Source organism: Prionailurus bengalensis, chromosome E1, assembly GCF_016509475.1.
Source record: "Prionailurus bengalensis isolate Pbe53 chromosome E1, Fcat_Pben_1.1_paternal_pri, whole genome shotgun sequence".
NCBI lineage: Eukaryota > Metazoa > Chordata > Mammalia > Carnivora > Felidae > Prionailurus > Prionailurus bengalensis.
In genome coordinates this window covers 38,305,779-38,330,417 of record NC_057347.1, presented here as the reverse complement: position 1 = coordinate 38,330,417, position 24,639 = coordinate 38,305,779, and the positions used below count along the sequence as shown (strand labels likewise).

The 24,639-nt window shown below is 44.0% G+C and overlaps 1 protein-coding gene across 13 annotated transcripts in view; it reads right to left on the bottom strand.

The window, feature by feature from the left end:
• The window catches only part of CDK12 (cyclin dependent kinase 12), a 77,676-nt gene that overhangs the window by 9,651 nt on the left and 43,386 nt on the right, over positions 1–24,639 (bottom strand). For 2 of the 13 annotated variants that reach the window (XR_006297869.1, XR_006297872.1), the window contains exons 14-19: positions 23,500–23,917; positions 11,509–11,615; positions 10,846–10,990; positions 8,199–8,370; positions 7,220–7,289; positions 3,729–3,776 (exon numbers count right to left, since the gene is read on the bottom strand). Coding sequence is in view for 4 of the 13 variants with exons in the window: in XM_043584294.1 (XP_043440229.1) it covers positions 23,205–23,917 (713 nt within the window). In the remaining 9 variants the exon portion in view is untranslated. Of the gene's footprint in view, positions 1–3,728; positions 3,777–7,219; positions 7,290–8,198; positions 8,371–10,845; positions 10,991–11,508; positions 11,616–19,920; positions 23,918–24,639 lie in introns of those variants that run through there. The other 11 variants (XR_006297870.1, XR_006297871.1, XR_006297873.1 and 8 more) reach the window with 7 other exon arrangements.

Below are 24,639 nucleotides of genomic sequence, written 5' to 3'. Positions count from 1 at the left end.
CTGAAGGGTTAAAGAAGCTTAGTAATTGTGAGTATAAAACAGTCAGCACACCAAGTAAAATGAGCTACCTTCATTAATTGGTAGGGAGTACAAAGTGAGAGTACAAAGTGACCTTTAACAGGTGAATGGTTAAACAAACTGTGGTCCATGTGGTCCATGGTATACCATGGAATAAACAAAAGAAACCAACTATGCATACATACAAAAACTTGGGTGGATATCTAGGAGATTATGGTGAGTAAAAAAAGCCAATCCTAGAAAGTTACACAGTGTATGACTCCATTTTTGAAATGACAAAATTTCAGAAGTGGAGGAGATAAGTGGTTGCTAAGGGTTAAGAAAGGTATGAGGTAGGTGTGATTATAAAAGGGCAACATGAGGAATCATTGTGATGCCGGAACTGTTCAGTGTCTTCACCGTAGTGGTAGATATACAAATTTTTACAGGTAATAAAACTGCATAGAACACACACACACACATACACACAAACAAGTAAAACAGGGAAATCTGAATAAGACTGGTGGACTATATCAACGTCAGTATTCTGGTTGTGATACTATAGTTTTTGCAAAATATTACCAATGGATGAAAGTAGGAAAAAAATGTACAAGAGATGTATTATTTCTTAAAACTGTATGTGAATCTACAATTATCTCAAAAAAAAAAGCTATGATAGATTATTAATGTCTCTCTGCTAGGTATAGGAGGGAGAAGGGGCTGCCCTTGTGTTTCCATTGCAGAATTTCAAAGAAGATTTTAAAAACATTATTCTCAGGGTATATCAATAAAATGATCATAACCATAGGGATGAAGGGATATTTGTATCTGTTGACTCATAAATTCTACTTTTTGGAATTTACTATAAAAATGCATGAAGGTTTATGTGTTAAGGATGTTCATTATGGATGGTATTATTTATAACAGTAAAAATATTTAAATGATTAAAAGTAGGGATGACCCTTGTAAATCATGACATATTTAGGTGATGAAATATTCTAAAGACTTTAAACATACTTAAAAAGGGTCACCTGGGTGGCTCAATTGGTTAAGCATCTGACTTTGGCTCAGGCCATGATCTCTCAGTTCATGAGTTCGAGCGTCGCATCAGGCTGTCTGCTGTCAGCATGGAGCCCGCTTAGGATCCTCTGCCTCCCTCTCTCTCTGCCCCTCCCCTGCTCATGCTCCTTCTCTCTTTCTTTCTCTCTCTCTCCCTCAAATAAATAAACATTAAAAAAAATTTTTTAAACATACTTAAAAAAAATACACCCAGCACAATGCCTGACACATAGTAGGCACTCAATAAATGGTAGTTCTTTTCACTTTACTGGGATATTCTGGGTATTAAAAAAGCTAATGTAGGGGCACCTGGGTGGCTCAGTCAGTTAAGTGTCCAACTCTTGACTTCAGCTCAGGTCATGATCTTGTGGATTGTGAGTTCAAGCCTTATGTCAGGCTCTGTGCTGACAATGCAGAACCTGCTTGGGATTCTCTCTCTCCCTCTCTCTCTCTGCCTCTCCCCTGCTGGTTCTCTCTCACTCTCTCAAAATAAACAAACTTAAAAAAAAAAAAGTAAAAGAGCTAACGTAGGTAAATATACTGGACAAACTGTAAAGTGCCTGGCAAATGCCAGAAGTTGCTACCCTAATGGCTGTCTCTCACAGCTCCATCTTAGATGATGAAGATATACTTCCAGGTAGAACACTGCCTAATGTGCTCCTGGCTTGAGGCATGGGAATGGGGGAGTCTGAGTCAAGGGATTGGGGCTACTTCCTTTCCAGGAGACTGCCACTTCCTGCTCTGCATCATGAGGACAATCATGGACATTGTTCCCAGCATACCCATATTCACATATTTGGTCTATAATTTCAGGGGACTCATAAAGTCTTTGAAGCAACGTCAGCCCTGTTGACTCCATAAAAGTAATAGATTATTGTTATCAACCACTGCATACCTACTAAGTACCAGGCAGTGTCCTAGGTGCTTTACATATATTATTTCACTAAATACACTCATAACCTTAAGAGGTGGTATATCTGAATTTCACAGACAAGGAAACTAGGGCACAGAGAGGTTAAGTGACTTACTAAGGTAGCACAGTTGGTAAATGGCAGTGCTGGTGCTGGAACCCAAGGCTGTCTGCCTCCCAAACTTGTGATCTAACCATCACATACTACATTTAGAAGGACTGAGAAGGAATGCACTCCCAGAGCTAGTGTAGAAATTGCATTGAGGCCCACATCTGGAGAAGCCACTGAAAAGTAATCCTGTTTTTTCAATTCCCCTTGGGTAGGCACAGACTTAAACTCATCCCAGGCAGGAAAAAAAAAAAAAAATCTCTGAAGTAGGACCATTCTGAAGTTTTATATCTCATGAATAAGTTTTTCCCTATGTCTAACTTCTATCTTTTTTGCTAAAATCTAATCCCTCTTCAAACCCTCATTTCCAGTAGGGACAGTGAATATATGACATGGTGCCCTTCCATGAAAGGTCCTAGGTCAGGAGAGGCTGGAGGAACTTCTCTTTCCCTAGTTCTGTTGAGGCCATGACTAAGATGTCTCAGTCCCCTTGGTGTCTTGGATTTCATCCAAGGTATGAAACCAAAAGATAAGCAGGAAAAAAATGGACCAAGAAGAAGAGTAGAAAAGAGTAGCCTAACCAGACCAAGGAGACCAGCATATAGAATGGCTTAGGAGTCTCTTGGGACCTTAGTGCTGGGTTAGGTGTAAAGTTAAGGTGGGCAATTTTTCCCACCAGACTCAGCAGCCAGGTTTATGTTTGGCATGTATCTAGCTGGGGAGGTCTGGCCACCATTCCTCATGCCAGAGTCTCTGGTTAGTCTCAATATGACATCTCTATAGAAAGGAGAGGGCTGGGGGTTCTGCCACTCTATATTTACTCCTGTCTCAATACTATCTCACTGTGCTTGCTCAGGATCAGGCAGCCCAACTCGAGGTGCTTAGAGACGCCCAGGGAAGAGAATTATCTTGTGAGGAGGATGCTAGGATCTCAAGGCTAGGGCCAAAGCTCTTTTATCTCAACATGAGAGCCAGGAGGGTAACTGGAGCCTGAGTTTGAACATCCTTCCATCCCTCCCTCTCTCCTCTGTACACCACTCTACCCTGCTGGGGCCCAAGCATGCCCACTGCTCACTTTGGCTTCCCTCACTTCACTTACCCTATGGACAGGAGAGGGTTAAAGGCATGGTATGGGCAAGCTATAAATTTCCCATCAGTGTGGGGAGAGTAGGACTGTTGGCAGGGAGGGGGTTGGGCTGGGGGGGGAGGGGGGAGCTGGGAAAAAGCCAGGAGGTTGTCTCTAGGTAACAATAAACACTGCAAGCAAGGAGCAGCTGTTACACTTACTCTCTCTGCATCACAATGCTGAAATAACACTAATAAACCAGTGTGCCCAATGCACAGGCATACACGCATTTAGGGCCGAGCCCCACTGCACCCTTAGAGCTGCCCTCTGCCTCAGGTCAGGGCTCTTACTGTCAGTGGACATACCAGTCTTGGCCTGGCTATCCTTGTGGGGAGGATGAGCACGAAAGAGTCAGTCTCAGAGTCAGAGTGGCATTCTCAAGTCAGGGGGGTTGCAGAGGCTGGGGATTCTGGGTTCAGACCCTGATGGCATTCACTGGTGCAAAGAGTTCAAATGGGGTAACTCTTGGCTGGGAGTTGGGAGTAGAGGAAGAGAAAGAAAAGTGTAGGGAACAGGCCACTACTTACCATATCTTCTCAGATTGGAAGGGATGAGTTGGCCGGGAGTGGAGATAGCTGAAGGGAGACAGAAGAAAAGGGAGGCCAAGAAGAAAGTTTGAGAAAGAGGAGAAACATGTGCTATTGAGGAGTGATTCTAATATCTCTCCTGGGCCTAAACTCCCCACACCTGCCTACACCCACCTGGTGCACCCAGGCTCCCCCTCACAGCACCATTTCTATACCAGAGCCAGGTGATGTGTTGATTCAGTTCAGGACTGAGCTTTATTATGGGTATTCCAGCAGGAGGCCCTGGGTTCCTGATGCTGCCAGGGAGAGCTGGGGGAGTAGAGATGGTCCCAACTCCCTGCAGGAAGAGCAAAGAGCAAAGAGCGGCTGGTCTCTTTCTCCAACCAAAACCATCTCTGGATCTCCAGAAGCAGCCCAGCAGAGAGTCCCCCACCCCAGCTGGAGAGCAAAGCCACCAGCAACCAAACAGGCAAATGAAAATGGGCTCTGCCAGAGAATTCTCCTCCTCTTAGCCCATGCTTCACTGAGGTTAGAGGGAAGGTATTATTATCTGGATACTAGTATCAAAGATCTCTGTTTCCCTTTGCTGAAACAAGGAGGCCCCTGGGACTGTGGTCAGAGGCCTGAATGGTTCCCCTGGTCCACCTTCTGGCCACTTTCTGCTGATGTGGTCTCAAACACAATATCCTATCATCCCCCTGATTCAGAAAGGATGGAGAGGATGCACATTGCCCACCTGGCCTGTAAGAGATAAAGGAATCAGCACCTTTGAAGATCTATGGTGTCTGTTTCCAGGGAAGAGAGAACTGAGACTGTGGCAATCCTTCCAGGGAGGAGTGGCTGTGTCTGTCTGCACATGTGAATGCCCAGTACCCTTTGTGCAGCCCCAAAGGATACAATTGTATACTACTAGCCTAGCCTCTCGTATCCTTTTCTCACTGGGAAGCCTCTTTCTGGGAATGCTCAGCCTTCCCTGATCTCTTCTCTCCCATTTCCCTCTATTCTTTCGTAGCTGGGGCCTCTCCTTGACCCACAATCCATATGAGAGACCTTTATCCACACAGCTCAGAGTGGGGGAGAATTGGGGCAAAAGAGAGCTCTAACAAGCCTGAAGCCTCTTCCCCTCTTTTGTTTTCATAAGCTGCCCCCATTGCTATGAGTCACCAGAACCTTGAGCTCAGCTGAGCTGCCAGCAGCCTTCTCCCTCCCTGCCCTGCAGCAAGGCAGATATGCACCCAAAGGGCCCCAAGCCCACCACCTCACAGGGCCACAGCCTTTTCTTTCATCCCTAGGAATCTGTAACACAGACACATTGAAATGAGTGAGCAAAGAAGTGTGAGAGACCCCAGCATGTGTTCTGTGCCAGAGCAGAGAGCCGGCTGCCTGCATGGCAGAGCAGAACCACCAACCAGAAGAGCTGGCACACTTGGGCACACAGCCTTGTCAGCATGTGAGAGAGGGTGCAGGAGAGGATAGGATAAGGAGGCTGTTTCAAGACCAGGCATCTCCTCCTAGCTCCCTCTCTGGTTACTGTTTATTCCCCTTGGCCTCTCTCCCTGGGTGCTGATGGACATCACAGCACTGCCACCTCTGAGGCACCTTCCTTCCCCTCCCCCATGGCTTTGGGAGCTAAAGAGGGGCTATAACAACCTTCGAGGTGTCAGGTGGGAGGTTCAGACATCTAGATGTCTTACCAACCCATGGGACATACTGAGGGAGAAGGAGGAAAGGCGGAGTCCCATCAGAGTAAAAGCTAAACCCTGGGCTAATACTGAGCTTGTTTTTCTCCAAAGTGCAGGGGATTCTGCTACCTCTGCCTCCCACTCACTTCAAGTCTACTCTTCTTTCCCAGCAAAGACTCAGCATTCCTTGTGGCCTCTAGACTCCAGGCTCTGACTCTGGGGCTGTAGATCTCCTTGCCTAAACCTTGGGAGTATGAGGCAGGGCTGGTGGGGACTACGGGAATGGAAGCCTCATTCCTTAGAGAAACATCCAGAATCTAGACTGAATGCTTTCAGGGCCTTTTGGACCCTCCACTATGCCTCTAATGTTGGACCGGGGCTGTACAAGGGTTGAGAAAGGGCCTACCGAAAGCCTGACCCCCCTTCTGCTTCTTCTTTGCTGTTCTTCTCCACTGCTCTGTTTCAAAAGAGAAAGAGCAGCTCTGTAAACAGGAGCCTCTAATAAATCTCATGAATAATATTCAATATGAACACCACCCCTCTAGGTTAGGCAGTCAGCCCCACAGATGGGACTATAGGCCTCAGTTCCCAAATTTCCCCCTCTCTGTCTTCTCCCTGACTTTCCCAGACAAGAGAATTATCCTCTTCAATTCCCTGGCACAGTTCTCCCAGTTCTCACTACTATGGGCCCTTGGAAGTAGAGGAAGAGCTTGATGGATTCTTTCCAGACTGTCTTGGGGGGATGCGAAGGGTCCTCACTTACTGTTTGTAGAGAAGGCAGAGAATGAGAGAACCAAGGAGATGACCCTGAAGGTCTACAAATAAGGGCGGTGAGTGTGGGGCACTTAGAGAGGCACATTCTGCTCTTCTTCAAGGACTCTGGGGATATAAAATGGGATACTAAGATAGAGAAGACAATTCTGGGAGTGGGGGAAAGGTGTTGGGGGCTTAGAGAGTGTGAGGAAGTTTCTACTCATGCTGCTTTCCAAGATCTCCCATCTTTGCCCTGACTCCAACTTAGTCTCCTGAAGCACAGAACACAGAATCTTGAATTTTTTGAGGAAGGAAGAAGATGCCAGGAAATGCCACTTTTGGCAACCTAGTGAGAAAGCCCCTTTTCTCCTTCATTCATTCCCTCCTTAACCCTAGTGTCTGAACAGTAAAGGAAGGAGGGAGCAGGAGTGTTGTGGAAAGTTGGAAACATGCCTCGCCCTTCTCTCCATTATGCACCAACCCCACACAAAGCCAGATAGGGCTTGACTAAATGCTCTGAGGCCATGACACTGCATGAAATGCAGGGGTATTTGCGACTTGGCTTCCAGAGCCTTGAGTTTTAACCCTGTCTCTGTTTTAGGCCTAGACATGGGACAAGAGATATAAGGCTACTCTCTACATTTCTGGGCATAATTTTGTCTAGTAGTTTAGACTGTGACAGGGAAACTTGTGATAAAATCTTAAAAAAAAAAAAAAAAGCTCAACATTTAGTCACCTTTTGGAGATTTATTTTTTGATTAAGGAACTGGGACAGTTGGTACCTTCCCTGTGGACTTTACAGAGTATAGTATAGTAAAATCCCATGAGAGTGACGGACTCTTGGGGATCTGTCTGCTTGGGAGCAAGGGAATGGATGAGGTGACCTCTGGACCTGTATGAGAGAAATGTTCCCCCAATAATGCACCTGCCTGATGCCCTTTAGTTGCTTCTAAGACTTGGAGGCCAGAGATAAGAGACTCCAATAATAATCGTGCCAACCCTCTTCCCTTGACTTTCCTCCCCACATTCTACCTACCTGCCTACCTACCTACCTACCTTTCCTTGTGGTCCCAGGAACTCTCCAAATCCAGGAACTGATTTCCCCTTTCAGTCTCCATTTCCACATCTGTAAATTGAAAGGTTTGGCAAGATGAGCTCCAAGTTCTCTTCCTTGCAGCAGTATGATCCTATGAGTCACACCCCAATGGCACCAGGCCTCAAGTAACGTCCAGGGTGCTTCACTTATGTCTAAATGTACAGATATATCTCTGAACCTCTCACTATAGTCCCTGGTTCTGTGGTCCCTTTCTCTTGCCATCTCTCTTCAAGGACCTCAAAGTTCTGTCCCTACTTTCCTTTCACAGTTTTACATTACTCACTGGGACAAGCCCAACTGGAAAAGATCCCAGGAGCAAGAAAATAGCCTTACCTAATAACCTGGCTGCAATTTTGCACCTCAGACCCAAATCAGCCGGTACTATTCTATGCTTTTTGGAGGTCCTAGCAGTTGGGGGGAAGTCCTGGCAACTCTCCCCAGGACCTCCCCTCCTCCTCCACCTTACGATTCTCCTTGCCAGAACGCAAAGTGGCCAGTGATTGATGGGCCTGGGTTCCTGGTAACCGCACCCAGTGGCCCAATCCTCCTCCCTTACCCAATCCCTCCCCTGTCCCTATTCAGAGATCAGATTGTCTCATGTTGGTCCCTGAGGTCCCATTAATTAAAAATACATCCAATTAAATGGCAGGTGAAAACGTGCTATTGGAGCTCTCCACCCCCCTGCCCCAGCTTGGTCTCCCCCCCTCCTTTTAAGGCTCAGCTGTGCTTTGAGCTGAGAAAAAAAAAAAAAAAAAAACACAGAGAAAGAGAGAGGGAGAAAGAGGGAGAGAGAAGAGGAAGACATAGAGGTGGGAGGATGAAGGGGGGCTGCTATTTGAACCTCTGCCAGGGTAGCATGTGCCAGCCTGGGAGGGTGGCACTGTGCCCTGGTGTCTAATTTCTGGAGGTGTGACTAGGTTCAGTCAGCTGGGTACCCACCTCCATTTCCCTTAAAGGGGCAGAGGGAAGTCAAAGGGTGTGGCTAGCTTCTAGGCTTGATGGGTGAAGGGCAGAAGTGTAAGTGGTAGAGGGCCCTTAGGACAGGGTGTGATGTTCAGAGTTGGGAGAGTCTGAGGTCTCCATCCTTGGCATATCCCTGTTCTTCTCCAACCTGCAAAGAAGATAATGAGAAGCCGGCTGGGACCCAGGTGGCAGGGCATGGCGATGCTCCCAAGCCAGGCTGTGCCTACCCCTACCCGCAGGAAAGCTGAGGAAAAAAAAAAAAAAAAAAAAAACCAGAGGGAGGGAGGAAGGACAGAGCCATAATTTGAGTGGGAGCAGATGGGTCAGATAGGATAAAATATATAAGGATGGATGTTTATATGAGCACCACAACACTCAGCACCTTCTAGGCAAGAGGGTCTGGAGGGATCTGTCCTATTTGCCCTTCTCTAGTCAAAAAGAAGTAGCAGTAGTGTGAAGTCACCTCAACCTGGCTGCCTGGCAGGCTATGAGCAGGGTATTTCCCCTGACAAGCACTGGTCACTCATTCTCCTCCACACTTACCATGTCCCAGCATTTTGTCAGGTAAGGCATCTGTTCCACCCTCTGCCCCTCGGAAAGCCCTCTGGCCCCAAGCAATGCAAAGCTAATGGGCACTGAGAGCTGTTGGGAGAGGAGCTAGGAAAGAAGGGATGAGTAAAGGTGGTGCTCAGAATCCAGGCACCAGGGGGGTGTCTGCCAACCCAGGGCCCCCGCCTGGCCTCCCTGGCAGCCTCAGTACCTCCTCACTTCACTTTAACGCTAATTGGAGATTTTAATCTGCGCTGCTGCTCTGCTCAGGGTGCTGGGGGGAGTGCCAGCTGTGCAGTAATTCCAGCAGCACCGACTGTTTAATCAAGCTGTCCTCCTGGGGAGGGGCCCTCGGGCATGGGGGTAGGAGGGAGGAGGAGAACCTCTGTCATCTCCCTTAGCCTGTTCAGCCGGGAAGGGCTTCATGGAGACTGAGGATCAATTGTGGGATACCTCACCCCCATAGGGGCCCCATCGCCACTCGGATCCTCAGCAGAACCATTATACCGTAAGGGGTTGGTTTGAAGCTCCAGGGCCAAAGTAGCCCCCCTCCCCATCTGGCTTTCTGACACCTTTTTTTTGGGTGTGCTCTGGCCACTCAAGCTGCAGACCTCTACTGGACCATCTTGAGTTCTGCAAGTCTGTGTTGGGGAGGTGATGGGGGCACAGAAGGCTGAACTTTCTCCCTCTCACAGTCCTCTCCCTCACATTCTCACTAACAAAGATATTTCTCTTACAATTTTGAGAGATTTTTTTCTCTGAAAATCACAGGTGCTCCCACCCTCTGGACCAGAAAGTGACTGTGTAAGAGGCAGGGAAACAGTGGGGTGGACAGCTGAAACCTGCTACACCCTGAGGAAGAAAACCATCTACGCAAGAAGTTTGGTGTCTGGAGCTAGGGGGCTTCCCGCGTTCAGCTGGAAACATACCGAGATGTCAGGCCACTAGGGTGGAGTGTTCAGGGTCTGAGTCCATTTTTAAGGAAGAGCAAGTGATACTAATTATTCTTCTGGCTTCTTGGGGCCTGGCTCTCAGGCTCTCTCTCAGGGTATTTCTGATCCCTGTCTTGGAGAAAGAATGCCCCTGTCACCTAAACTCTGTCTGCTAAGGGGCAGGAGTTTTAATTGGTCAGCAGCACCCTCATGTGGCAGAAACCAGGACTGCAGCTGCCCAAGTAGCCCAGCAACTTTGAGGTATCAGACATCCAGGTTGACATTCAGTAGGCAGAATTATAAATATTGGTGCTCTCTGACTCATCAAGGTACCCATGCATACTTACTGATTGACCACTTCTGGGGACATTTTATGCTTTCCTATCCTTCCATCTACTGCATCCTCTGACTCAAGGTATATGCCTATCAGAGAAGGAGCACCTCACCCAGAGCTGACACTTATCAGGGCTGCTGCTTGTGTTGTCTGGCTTGCGGGGGTGAAAGAGGCACTGCTGAGAGAGGAGGCCTAAGAGCAAAGGGTAAACTGATGTCATATCTGATGGCAGAAGAGGCTCTGGCACCCTGCCAACTTTCTACAAGTGCCAGACAAGAGTTACCACCTGAATTCCAGAGACTATCACCTAGTGGTGGGTTTCTGCTGTACAGAAATCCATTCTTACTCCCTAGGGAGGTCTGGGAATGAACAGGGACAGATTATCAGAGCCTGAGATAATGTCCTTGAGAATAGACACCAGATAAACACTTTTGTGTCCTTGTCCTTGAGAATAGACACCAGATAAACACTTTTCCCTCAAAACATCCAGGTATTCTCCAAGGATGCCAGGCCACTGGGCAGAATGTACATTTGGGGCTTTAGACTTCTGGCCCCAAGAGAAATGCTACCTGTCATTGGACCCTTACCCTCCATGTGAAATCTCATCTGTTTACTGGTCCCTTCTTCCCACACCCACTAAATGGGGGAAATGGTTCTGTACTGTAGAAAGGGATGGATATTTAACATCAGCAAGATCTTGCTAAAGATTAAAGCTGAAAGTCACAAGGCAGAGAACATCAGAGAGAAATACTCCCAGAGAGAAATATAACCCTGTTTGGGGTTGGTGGGTACAGAGAGGCAAACCTACCTGGCAGCAAGAAGAGTGGGGGGTGGGCACTAGAAGCTGATGACCTGCCTGGTTCTGGGCAATGAAGATGGAGAGAAGCAGGCTTGTAGGTCTCTACTTCTGGTGCTTTGCACAATGTCTAGACAGGTGGGAGCTCCCATCAAACCTGGAAAGGAGGTAGAGAAGCTGATGGGAGGTAGTAAAAAGGGACAGTATGCCCAATCCTGACTCAAACGGGAGAGAAAACAACTTCTTGGGGAAGAAGAAGGCAAGGTTATGCCTGTGTGTGTGTGTGTGTGTGTGTGTGTGTGTGTATGCGTGCGTGCACGCATGCTCCCGGTGGGTGAGTGGGGCAAGTATTGGAGAGGAGAGGTTGAGAGTAGTCAACATCAGTACTCCATCAAAGAGGAAAACCCATTAGCTCAGTGGGCCAAGAGGAAAGGAGAAGAATGAAATGGCTTTTGGTGCTGATAAAGAGAGATACTTACTCTTACCAGGGGGAGAAATTGTCTGTGAGAAAGTAGGACATCATAATAGGGTCAAATAAAAAGCTAGGGAAACGCCTCTGGAGATCTTTGGGAATAAGAAACTTCCCTGAGACTAGTTGTATGGGGCAGGGGGAGGGGGGAGGGTAATCCTTTACAAAAGTAATCCTGAAGCCTCTGATTGGCCTTAAGTCCCTACCTGGCTTAGAGTCTATGAAAGAGACTGAATGTGTCAGGGCTCCAGATGCTAGGTGACTGATGGACTTCACCAAACTCCTCAAGGGCCATCCTTCCTGCTGCTGCCACCTGTAAAGGAAAATGACAGGTTACATTATGAGACAAGGGACTAGACACCAAAGAGAAATTTGGTCTTTCACCCAGGGAATATGGCCTTAGTAGGTAACAGTGATGGTGATGATAACCATTCTTCCAATTCCCTCAAATCTGAATTCACAAAGCCCAGAAGGATTAAGAGGAACTTTAAGTATGCTTCCAGAGAGAGTTATAACTGTTCTAAGATGCCTACCTCTAGGGAACTAGCTCCCAGTCTGATAAAGTAAAAACAATGGTTCCTACACCTAAGAGGTAGGTTAGGAATTCAACACAACTAGAAGCTATGAAACCCAGAATTATAAAGGGTGATGAAAGTTCAACGTTAATACAAAGTTAATGCAAGAAGGTGACTCAAGAGGAGGCCATCTAGTTTTAGATCAGATCACCAGCTTGTATTCAAGATTATCTGTTTTGTCTTGTCCAAAACAGCTTCTTCCAGAAAGGCTTGGAGGCAGGGGCACCTGGATGGCTCAGTCAGTTAAGCATCCAACTCTTGACTTCAGCTCAGGTTATGATCTCACTGTTTGTGAGATCAAACCCTGCATTGGGCTGTGCACCAACAGCTCAGAGCCTGCTTGGGATTCTCTTTCTCCCTCGCTCTCTGCCTCTCCCCCACTCACGCTCTCTCTCTCAAAAATAATAAAAATAAACTTTAAAAAAAAAGGCTTGGAGGAAAATACACAAGAAAGTCCTATGAGACAGAAAGGAAGTTTGTGAGGGGACAGCAGACTTGATACACTTTGGACAAGAAGGGCAGTCATATACATTCCCTACATAGGGAAGAATCTGCATGGGGACCAGATTCACGTTCCCCCTGTATTATCAGTTGGGGTGTGATGGAGAAAATGTAAAGGTTATGCTTTGGGATCTGTTTCTTTGTCATTAGCAGACAATGTTCATTTTGCAGATCCTTCGTCCCTCTGACCTAGATTCATAACTCTGTCTCAATGCTGCCCAGTGGTACCTTTCTCCCTCTAAGATTCTGATTCCAGCTCAGGGACTCTTTAGCATTTTCCTCCATGCACATCATTGGCTCTCAGACTTGTATGTTCAGAAAATAAGCATTGAAAGTGACTGTAGATACATCTCGGAGAAGTTCCAAAGAGGGGTAGTCTCAGCACAGAGCAAGAGGACTTCTGAACCTGTTGTGCATGTCAGTTCATTGAGCACACTATTTAGGGCTTAGGTAACAGCAGAGCAACATACCCCTTCCTGCCGCCTCCTCAAAGGAGAAAACCAACAACTCAAAACTTAAATAATAAGGGGGGGGGGGAGTAGAAGGTGCCCCCTCCAACCTCTTTTCCCTGTAATCTCAGAGAATATCTCATTTTACTCAGAGTTCTATAATCCCTTCTCTTGTTCAGAGACTCCCCTTAGTTTCCCAGTAGGTGAGATGTGTTTTCTTTCTCCCTTCCTTCTGATTTTGCTTTTCTACAACTGTATTGTAATATAAAGGAGCCAGAGTTGAGATTTAGGGTAAACTCCTGCTCTCCAAACCCCAGAGATGGTGGCAAAGTGCCCTTGGAACATGGGGGTAACTCCGAGGGCATTAAGATCTTTGGCCTTGGCTGCCACTTGCTTCCCAATGAACCAGAGCTCCTGACTAAATAAAAATTACATGTGTACAATTTGCATATTATAGAAAGATTAGTCTTTGAGGTAGAAACTATAAATCTTCTCAGTTTTTCTACTAGTGTTTTTCACATCCACCTTTCCCCCCTCAATCCATCCCTCCCCCCTCAAAACCCTACAGCCCTTAGCCTCCTTTCTTGAGGAAGCTCATTGTTCTCAGGAGTTGGCAATCTTAAAGCTAGGGGTTCTATACTCAAGTAGGTTAAGATTATGGCCTCTTGGATTCCAGTCTTGGCTGGCTGCCACTAACTCACTCACTGTGAGTGGGCAAGGCACTTCCCTTCCCTAAATCTGTTTCCAGGCTTGTATACCTAAAGAGTGAATTAGGTGATCTGTAGGTTCTCTTTCTACCTCTGGCCATCTATGATTCTTTGAGGAAAGACACACTTCCTTTTATCAGGAAGTGAGACATTCCTGCCCTTCACACCTTCTCTCTGGGCCACTGCAGAAAGAAGCTCCCCTCTAGATGCCTACCTTTCTCATGCTGGCATAACCAAAGGGACAAATGAAGGAGTCCCAGTAGGAGGCCTTCTCTTAAGTGACAAACTCCTTCTATTATGAAGAGATGTTGAGAAGGTGATCTAAGTCTAACTCTGAATCTTGACAAAGCAGAGAAGAGTCAAGGCAGGTATGGGGCAAGAAAGCATGCCCCGCGCCGCCCCCCACCCCCCCGCCCACCTCACAACATACAACTTAGACTGTCTGAACACACACTTGGCTTTGCCCTAGGGAGGACCATGTTCAAATACAACTGTATGTGGATGGAAGAAGAAAGCAAGGACATGTGTAAACACATCTAGAGCATTGACACAAATGTCCAATCAGCGCAAATACACTCACTGCTGTTCCATCCTACATTAGGCCTATATGTGCCTTATAAGAAGCTATGGTGAGTGGGGGTGGGGGGCACCACATCCCAGTCTTACCCCTCCCCAAAGTCAGAAAGGAAGAGACAGTGAGACAGGAGCTACTTGGCTTCCTATAAATTGTTTTGTCCTTCCTCACAGCTGCAATCAGAAGCTAAGGGCTCCCGCAGGCCTTGTTCTGATCTGCTGCAGGCGATGGAGGGTTTTTGAAACGGAGAGGACTTGGCTGCGGCCCCGTTTCAGCTGCCATTGGGGCTGGCTAATGGGCTCATTCGGGAAGACCCCCGCCTGCTGCACTAAAGAGTCCCCCGCGGACCCCCTCCCCAATCCCAACCCAATTAATAAATGGGGGCTCCCACTTTATGGCTCTGGGAGCAGGAACCAGAGCTACAAATGACCCCCAGGGAGGGACAGAAAAAGGCCTTCCAAGAAACAAGCTGGAGAATTGTGCATCCATAGGCACACGCTGCCACAGGCTAGTCATATCCCATTTTCAAAGCATTAAAGGGGAAGAAACTGGCAAAAAACTGTATTTTCTTTCCTAGATCTGGAGAGGGACAGCATTCTTGAAGTCTGTGGGAACACCCTAGCAATAAACTCTCTTTCACCCAGTTCTCCAACCTGAAAAGGGCAGGTGATCATCTGGGCACAGAGCACATGCTTCACTATTTTCTAGGAGCACCTCCCCCTCTTAGATTCTGAAATACTGAACAAAGACACACCCCATCAATTGGTTAATGAAGTACACTTCCTACTTCTTAAAAATAAAGCAGCTACCTTTTTCCAAGCTCCCATCATAGTCAATAGGATAAATATGTCGGGTCATCTCTCCTTTCACATCCAAACTATCATCAAGCCTTGCTAATTTCTATGGACCCCCTTCCTTTCTTCTCATTCTCCCAGTCACACTATAGTGCAAGCCCTCAGATAAAAACCAAAATATCCTAGCAAACTTTCTTGCTTCCTTGACCCAGTACAGCTGTGAAAGTCCTCAACATCATAATCATCCCCACCATGCTTCTGCTTCCCGTTAATGCTTACCAAATCAAATCCAAATTCCTCATTCCAGCCGACAAGACTGCTCCTCCTAATATTCCCTCCCCTTACCACACTGAGTGATCCATTCAGACTTCTGCACACAACACACACAAACGTTCTTCTGTAAGTTTTCTTCGTCTGAACACCTTCTCTTCTGTTCCCCTGTCTTCACTACCTTCAAAGAATCTTTTCTGGTTAACTCCAGTTTTTTTAAATTACTTCTTGACTACGGCTACTTCTGTACTAGGTTAGTATTTTATTTTACAGCCTGCATTCACATGCTGACTTATAAACATTGATTCCTTACTTCCCACTCAAGTGTAAGACTCATCTCACTAGATCCAGAAACCTCCTAAAAAAGTGAGACCCTCCCTTAATCTCCCCCAGAAGTTGTCCTATACTCCAGACAATGACTCAACTAATGACATTCCTGCTCCCCACTGAAGCAACCCTCATGGTAGAACTCTCAGGATGGCATATCAAAGAACTACGAGGAGTAGAATCTTATTCTCAATAGCAATGTCCTATCAACATTGAACTTGGCACTAAGTCTTTCCAAAATTATAAATTGTTTCATGACTTTAAAATGTGTTACAAAACAAAAACCCGGAAACAAGCATGGTCATCAAAGGCATTTGTTTATCTCCTTGATCCTTGGTATATAAACACTATTTTATTTGAAGACCCCTTAGGATGAGAAACCCCATTTTGTTCCCTATCTCTAAGATTAACCTATACTCTCAGGTCATGAGCTGATTTTCTAGAATGCAAATCAATTCCAGAGTCAACAGTAATCTTGTTCTCTACCAGTCCTGCCTCTAGACTACCTCTGTGCATCATATTTTTGGAAGGTCTCCAGGAATAGAGAAGTTATTCATGAGTCTGAACTATTTAGTGAGTACTTCCCTAGATTAACCTCACTCTCCAACTCTCTTCACTTCCTATAGTTTAGCCGTATGTGGTTAAACAATAAAAAATGACCTGCCACTCCCCTTATCACCTACACATTGCTCAGAATAATAAGGATTTGTTTTTTACTCCTTCCATCCTTTAGCTTCAAGGTGCTTAAGGGTCAAGATAATAAAAGCAAAGCACTTAGCACAGTGCCTGACACATAGTTAGGTTTCCAACATTACTTCCTATTCCCTCCCTCCTTCCTCCCAAAACCACAGGTTCTCAACCTTTCTAGGCCTGTTTGTTCACTGGCTGAAGACAGCATTGAACTAGACAAACTAATGTCCTTTTGTAGTTCTAGCATTCTGTGAGTCTAATTAACATATTCTGTTTTGTTTACTCTTCTAGGCACTGCCTTCACTTGGATCTAAAAACAAAGGAGAGAGGAATAATGCTATTTTCCAGGTTGACCTAAAATATATAAAACTACTTTCAGGGGAATTTTAAAACTCCAAAAATACAAATAACTTTTTAACATGATACACCTGAATCATTCCTTATTTTCAAATTATTCTCTTGAACTATGTGGATAGCAGAGGGAAGCAAAATTTTCCTAAATATTTGCTTAATATAACCAAGCTTCCCTAGTGAAAATGTCTTCAAAGCATCTCCCAACCTAAGAGTTCTAGGCCCATCTTCCAACCATACAGGTAACACTACTGTAATCAATGGGAACTCTTTACTGACAGTGTGCTTTAATGGGCCTATCTGAAATGATCTGAAATGAACTGTGAACCTTTAAGGCACTTATCCTTCTCACTAGCCCAACCATAAATTTCCCTTCCATCCCACATTCCTATCTCTTCTTTAAAAGCAATTATACCCTAAGTCTCTTTCTGCAGCTACCAGCCTGCTCCAGTTCTCCTTCTTTGCCTTCTTTCCATCCACTTCTCATATTGCTTCATTTTATATGAGACCTTTGGTCCCCTAACATAAAATGCAAACACTGGTACAAGGCCAAACTCCGAAGTTCCTGAACTTATAAAAGGGATCATATTCCTAAGCTTTCTCTAAGTCTTTGAATTTGGCTTTTCTCCAGGACCAAAAGCATTCAAAATTGCATTAGCTTTGGTGGGGAGGGTTGTCTACCTACAAGCTAACCTTCATCAAAGGTGTCCCTCATTTGGTACTGTAGATCTGAGACACAGGAGGGAAAAGGATCCTCTCCTTGAGACAGCCATCAGAATAGGCTCCTTAAAGAAAAAAAACAAAAAACAAAACAACAACAACAACAACAAAAAAAACCCAACAGCCTCCAAGCCACAGGCTTTGCTTTTCACTTAGCTCTGATTGCTACCTTGTAGCCTTTGTAAGGTTTCTCCTTACCTCCCTCAAGAGATGGTTTAGCTTGGATAAAATGCCCTTCATTCCTTTGGAACTATTAACAACCATGCCAGAGGAAAACATCTAAAAATCTGTTTCCAGGTCCTAGGAAACCTATGTCTAAGTGAACATACTTTATGGCTATACTCTCTTATTCTAGAGAAGTATGCTGTGGCTATTGGCTACATATTAAGTTTCACTAACAACCACCCATCTAGAGAGTATTAAAGACTAACTTAATAGCCCCTTTCTCTCAACCTTGAACCACTAATTTTTGAGGTATATATGAGAGCAACCCAGTGACCAAAGTGTTTTGGCATTCTAGTGATTAATCACCAGGGCCTCAAAGCAGTCCTCATCTGCTTTCTCATGGATAGCAGGGCCTTCTTCTCACCAAGCTTTACTTCCCACAGACACCATCTGCAACTGAGCTCAGAAATGTCATCACCAAAAGCACGTCTCAGGATATGAGGGAAGAGGATGAAGTGAAATGTTGAGGCTCCCTGCCCTTCCTAGACCAGTAATCTCTTGTATCCCGCACAACATAAATTAAAATCTCCTTAGCAATAAGAAAGTATGATTATTTTGCTTTCTCCTTCACCTCTCACTCAGTAATTTGAGGATCTGTAATAGAAACACGTCTTCTGAGTTGCCTCTCATCACCCTTCAAAACTATGAAGCAGCAGTAACTCTAAATACCTTGCAGGATTAAGCAATCAATACCTCTTGTAGGCTTACGGCATGGCATGCAAGTTGGGTAGTGAGTGAAAAATAGGAAACAAAAAGAAGTTGGGTGGACAGGAGAGATGGAGAAACGGCTGCATATGGGGAGGAGTGGTAGAGTCCCCCCCAGCAATCCCTTCAGGTGTCATACTTCCCCCAAAGTCTCTCAAACCTAGTTTGGAGTAAATATTCACTTAAGAGTATTCCTAGGGCTATAAGGAACACTAAAATTATCCCTATGGATGAGAAATGCCATACCCAGACAGTAAAATTAACCAAGTGTCCAGAAATGCTCACCTTGCCTCTCAGGACAACCAGAAGATTTAGCAGTGCCACCCCTCCCTTGGAACGGTTGAGCATTTACTCACTTGAGGAACTCACTTCCATTCCACCTAGCCCTTCAGGATGACTAAGTGGTGAATAGAGAAGTAACTCCATACTGAAACACAAACTATGGGGCAATCTTTAATAACAAAGGAAATCCCAGTTCAGCACCAAAAACATTAACTGTTAACTTCCTTAAGGCATTAACTTTACCATACAGTTAAGGATACCTGTCTGGGAAAAGATAGTGCTTAAGAAATCTAGATACTGAGACAGCATGATTTCTAACTAGAAATTGCCTTGGTCGTGATACAAAAAAAGTCCAAGTTAGTTAGGTCCTCAGCCTTTAGGCCTAGAATTAAAAAGAGCCACTGCTATAAAGTGGAAACAATATTCCCTAGTAGGTTGAAGTTCACACTCCCAGTCATGAATCTGCAATATATAAAGACCAAAAACAAATTCCTTTTTCTCTGGAGGCTAACCAGGAACACAGGATTCCAGGAATTGGAACAATCTTGAGCTCTCCATTCTCCTTCTGGGTAAAGACAGGACAGCCCACAGGCAAGGGAACATCATAAACTTTGGGGATTCAAAAACAGGCTGGCCACCCTCATCACCAGTATTTTAATTCCTCTTCCTAATTTCCTTGTTCTGGTGTACCCTTTAACCTTGTATGATTGCTCACCCCAATATCCTCCCCCCCCTTCTTTTCTGTCTTCTAATGGGCTTTACCTGCTTTTATCTACTTATGTCATGACTAGCAGGACTGCAGCACACACAAGGGAAAATTTAGTTCTTAGTGTCCTAAATCGTGAAAGAGAAGGGAAAGCAATTCTGTCCTCGGGTGGAGATAGGAAAGATTTTGGAGATAATAGAATTTTACCCTTATAAACAACTTTGACTCGTTTCCTGGATTGGCAACACATCAGGAATCTCAATGGAGCTAGGAACACTAATCTCCATGCCTACCCTACTCATGGTAACATAGGAACTGGTTGGGGTGGTTATGGTTTTAAGAGATTATTCTTTGGTCTAAACAGCCTCTTACCAACTTCCATTGACAAGTTGAGCTCAAACCCATTACCTCTCCTTTCAGGAGGAACCAGGGTACACAAGACTCAACTCTTTTGATGGCCTGGCACCATCATTTGTGTAACTATTTCTACTTAAAAAAAAAAAAAAAAATCACGTCTTAGTTTTCCCCAACTTTTTTTCTTCTCTAATTCCTAGTCTAGTGTTTTGAAGCACCTCTTCAAACCCTGAGAACCTTTTTTTTTTTTTTTTTTGTATTTTATGAGACTACAGAGATTCTGAGACAAAGCACTCCTAAGATAAAGTAAAGGAAAAAGCTCTTTGTACACAATTAGATCTGCTCAGAGGCTACAGGTTAAGAAGTAAATGCAATGGAGCAAAAGTGGTATAGTAACAGGAAATATTTAATTTTCCAATCTCCACTTTCCATTTTTATAAACTGAAAGAAAAAAATTTAATATATTACAAAATATCTGTACATAGACAAGATACACCCGATGTGGGGCAAAAACAAGAGAGAGAAGGAATACAGTGTCAGGAACCTAAATCAGGGAGAATGAGGTGGCAACTGACACTTTTCTGGTGCAGCATTCTCTCTCAAAACCTGCTGGTAACCATTTTAGTACTGTAACTATATATGCATATTACACACACACACACACACACACACACACACGCACACGCACACACACACACACACTGGCTGGGTGATGTCTATGGCATAAGCTAACAAAAAAAATCCTACTTACGAATTTGTGCTACTGCCCTGTTTTCAAATGTATAGATTTGATGTCATTTTCCAATCCTTATCATCCCTATGGACAGTTGAAAAAAAACTAAGGAAACTGGGTCAAACAAATTTGTTTTCAAAACTACAAAAATGATCGTGGTCAAACCAGTTTTGCTCTCAATCATGAACAGAATCAGATTTCTCATCTGTTCAAAATAATGTATTTAATAGACTTATTATCTCCCATGGTACAATTAAAACAAAACAAAAACCACTTTTGAGTATAATTGGGTTTGTAAATTTCTAACAGTCAAGTTGAAATTCTGCCAAAACTTTACTTCTATCACATTTATAGGTAACATAGCTGAAAAATTAACAAATACCTTTTCTTTCTCCACAGATTCCAGGATATTTGAGTTTCTTTTTTCCTCTGCCTTTAGAAATAGTCAAAATTACCAAACTTTTTTCATTGTAAAGGCTAGACTCCCCAAATGGGGATAGGAGGTGAGATGGGATCATACATACACATACACACATCCATACATACACTCACCCCTTTCCCTAGTAGTAGGGATGGGGGAAGGGAGACTTAAGTATATTATTTAGAATATTTGGCATAATTAAAAATAAGGGGTGGGAAGGGGGAGGAAAAACATTATTAATGATTGCTGATAACCAAAATATAATTAAAATATAGAGAATTTTATTCATATTTGATGGGAGACCAATTATTTTCACTATGAATAGATACTTTTGAAAGTATCACAGGCTTAAGTTCTTTAATCAAAAATGGGAGTGGGGCCCAATGCCTCAAATTCAAATATTCTAAAATACAAAGGCCCATGTCTGAGGACTAAGAAGTCAACAGACAAAATGTTCAGATGAACTTTAATGGAATTTTCCAATAGCATGTCAGTGAGCCTAGCAAATCTAATTGGACACACTGGTATAAAAAGCCATCAATGCCAAAATGGCTAGAAGGTTCTTTTTCTAATCAATGTTTGCCCCTGAGGGCAAGGCCAGACCAAAACCCAGAGAATAATAAAGAAATACACACACCGGATATCTACCTATTTCAGTAACAGGGGAAAATAGTCTTCATGTAAGTATCTGAAGAGGGTTCTTCTTTCATTTCTTTATAAAGTGTTTTTTTTTTTTTTATTAGTGCACCTTTCTCTTACAAGTAGTTTTTATTTTTTAATATAAGAACTTGGCATTGAAACACAAAACTTCACTTGAGTTCTGAAAACTATTCTCAAAGATGCTGAAGCATGTTTGCCTTTTCTTTGTAAAGGGGCCCTAATCTATGTTTCACAAAGGCCTAAGTCTGTGCAGAGAATTTATATGAATGTGTAGGTTTTTAAAACACCTTATATGCTGGTATTCACATAGAAATGGAAGCCAGAATGAGAAGCCTCCCAAGTTATCCCACCCTGAAAGCCTTTCCATTTTCCATTTCCTGTTTATAATAAGGCAAAATTCTTGCCATGAAGTCATTTACCCCTTTTACCAAAAATAAAACCAAAATCAAATCTCTCCAGAGGAAACTCCCTAAAAGAATTGGCAGGATATACATGCTGAGATGTGTATATGTCAATACTGTTCTTTCTCATGGTCTGCTCTTTTAAAATTATTTTTTAAAAAAGGTCTCAGATATTGATAGATCTTCAGAAAAATATCCACCCTAAACTAAGTTACATTTCCATGTATTTCCATGTATATTCCATGTATTTCTTTTGACAATATTACAATGCTCTGTTTCAAAGGTTTTGTTTTGTTTTTTGTTTTTTTGACAAAAATATATGTGTAAACAGTATGGTAACTGCTCTTACTAGCCCTCTAGGTATGGAGGCATCATCTCTAACCCCAGCTCAGCAGCAAGTCCTAGGCTGTCTGCATTTATAAATCAACTTCACCATCAGAACGTGGTTTAAAAAAAAACAAAACATTTTAGAATTGAAAAGTTACAGAGAACATATAGGAGTTTGAATTTCCTTTCGTTTATTTCAAAAAAAAAAAAGTAAAGAATTATCCCAGGTTCTTGGGCATCTCAACGATTAATTTTTTTCCAAACAAATGCCTCAAAAAGAGAAACAGACAGAGAGAGAGAGAGAGACAGAGAGACAGAGAGAGACAGAGAGAGAGAGAATGAGAAACTCTTTAAAGATGTGGTAAAAAAGGGAAGAGATGGGGTAAATCTACCTACATGCCCAAGAATGCCTCTTTCTACAACCTGCGTCCTGTGCAGGGAGAGGGGCATGTCTTTTTGTCAAAGCAGAACAAACTTCATGGATGAGTAATTTATTTGGAAAAAAGGTATGTTCAAGATGCTCAATGGGGGAAAAAAGTTCACTTGAAAGCAAAAATGTGAGATGGTGGAGAGGAAGGAAACATTTATTTAAATCAGCCAGTCACTCTGTTTCCCTTATAGCAAAAGCCTAAGAGTATCTCAAATTTTGTGAACACTATTATCTTTAAATGAAAACAAAACGGAAAAAAAAAAAAAGCAAAAAACAAAAAATAAAATTCAAAAGGAATCATAAAAAAAATCCCCAAATTTAAAAAAAACCTAAAGAGAGCCTCTCCTGAGCCATCTCAAAATTGAAACTGTTCTCCTTTTCTTCTGCTCAAGAAGTGCAGGCAAATGAACTAATAAAACATTTACTTTTCAATTTAATGACCCTCTCCACATTCTCCACTTATTATCTACTAGGTAGAGTTGAACTGTTCTGGCTGTAGCCCATCCAGGGGGAACTGGTGCCAACATCATTTTATAAGTCGCCTGCTAGTAGCAAGTGAGCAAGGAATACAACAGACAGCTTTGCGGTAGCCAAATGCAGATGATTACCTCGCTCTAGCAAATGATTTCATTAATGTTTCAGAGGACTGGATGGAAGGATGAATAGGGAAGGAATCTTTCAGGACACTGAAGTCTCTGGGTTAGTAAGGAACTCCTCTCCCTCTTCCCCCTCTTGGCGGGACTCTTGTAGGTCCCCGATAGAGTTTTCCATAAGCAGAAGACTGAGCTGGGCCCCCCCAGTTTAGGCCTGTTCCTGAACTGCTGGCCCCAGTGGTTCCTGGCCCCAGCTCCCCATAGTTCTGCAATTTGGTCTCTGCATGTACCACAGAGTTGCTGCTTCCCTCAGCCTTCAGGAATGGTTGCCCGACCACTGAGTGTAATGCTAAGGGGACCCTGGCAAAACGGAGGTCCTGGTCCCCTGGGAACTGCACTGACCCTGTGCCCTGGTAACTGCTGGACTCCCCAAGGTGGCTCACAGAGCCTGAGAAGGTCCTGTTCTTCACCAGGGTCTGGGTCAAGGATTCTGTCAAAGCTGGACCAGAGTTGCGTTCATCAGTGTCAGTGGCACTGAACCCTGTTTCAGGCCCATCAGTGTTTCCGTAAGTCCTGTTGGGATGGGGTCGGGTGGAGTACTCCATTGGTCTCAAGGCCTGGTGCTCATGTGGCAGGTGGCCAGGAGGCTCTGCTTCAGGCTGGGATAAAAGTTGCAGCAAGGCGGCTGTCACGGCTGGGTTCAACTCCTGGGGGGCGCTGGAAAGATCGCCTTCAACCAGAGGGGGTGGAGGTGGCGGCGGTGGAGGTCCGGGGGGCTCAGGGGGCCTCTTCTCTGGTGGAAGAATGTGAGGAGGACATGCTGTGGAAGGGTTACTTCTTTTAAACACCATCTTAAAAATCACATGTGATTATAAACACAAACACACACACACATACACACACGCTGCCCAACATAAACAAATAGCAATACAAGTAACCAAATATATATAAAGAATAAAATCTTGGGATCAGGAAATTGCAATTTATAAATAAAATCAAGTGGTTAAAATAAAACAGTTGCATTCTGAATCTAACAGCTGGTGTAAAAAAGATCATATGTTTCAAATGATTGTCCTGATTTTTGTCTGAGATTTCCTCCATTTCCTTCCTTAAGGAACTGTTCTAATATGTAGGCTGTAGGCAGCCTCCCCGCCCCTTTTTGCTGTTGGATCAAAACATTAATGAAAATAAAGTAGAAAGAAGGAAGATGAGAGGAAACAATACACATGCTGTGGTCACATTTCTAGCACAAAATCTTGCTGTACAACAGGAGACCTTGCATGGACTTAGCTAATGCATTTTACAGAACATTTGATGATATAAGGTTAACACCTGAAATAGAATTTAAAGAATATACAAGAGATGAAATAAAAACCTTTCATTACCGTCATGTATAAATATACACTTGCTTCTCCAAACTTCAGTCCCCTCTCCCCATAATCACATTCTGAAGAAAGGGATTAACCACCATTCTGTCATTCAGTTTCCTGTTACAATAATTATAAAGACTAAAGTAATCTATCATAATTTTCTATTTTGTTT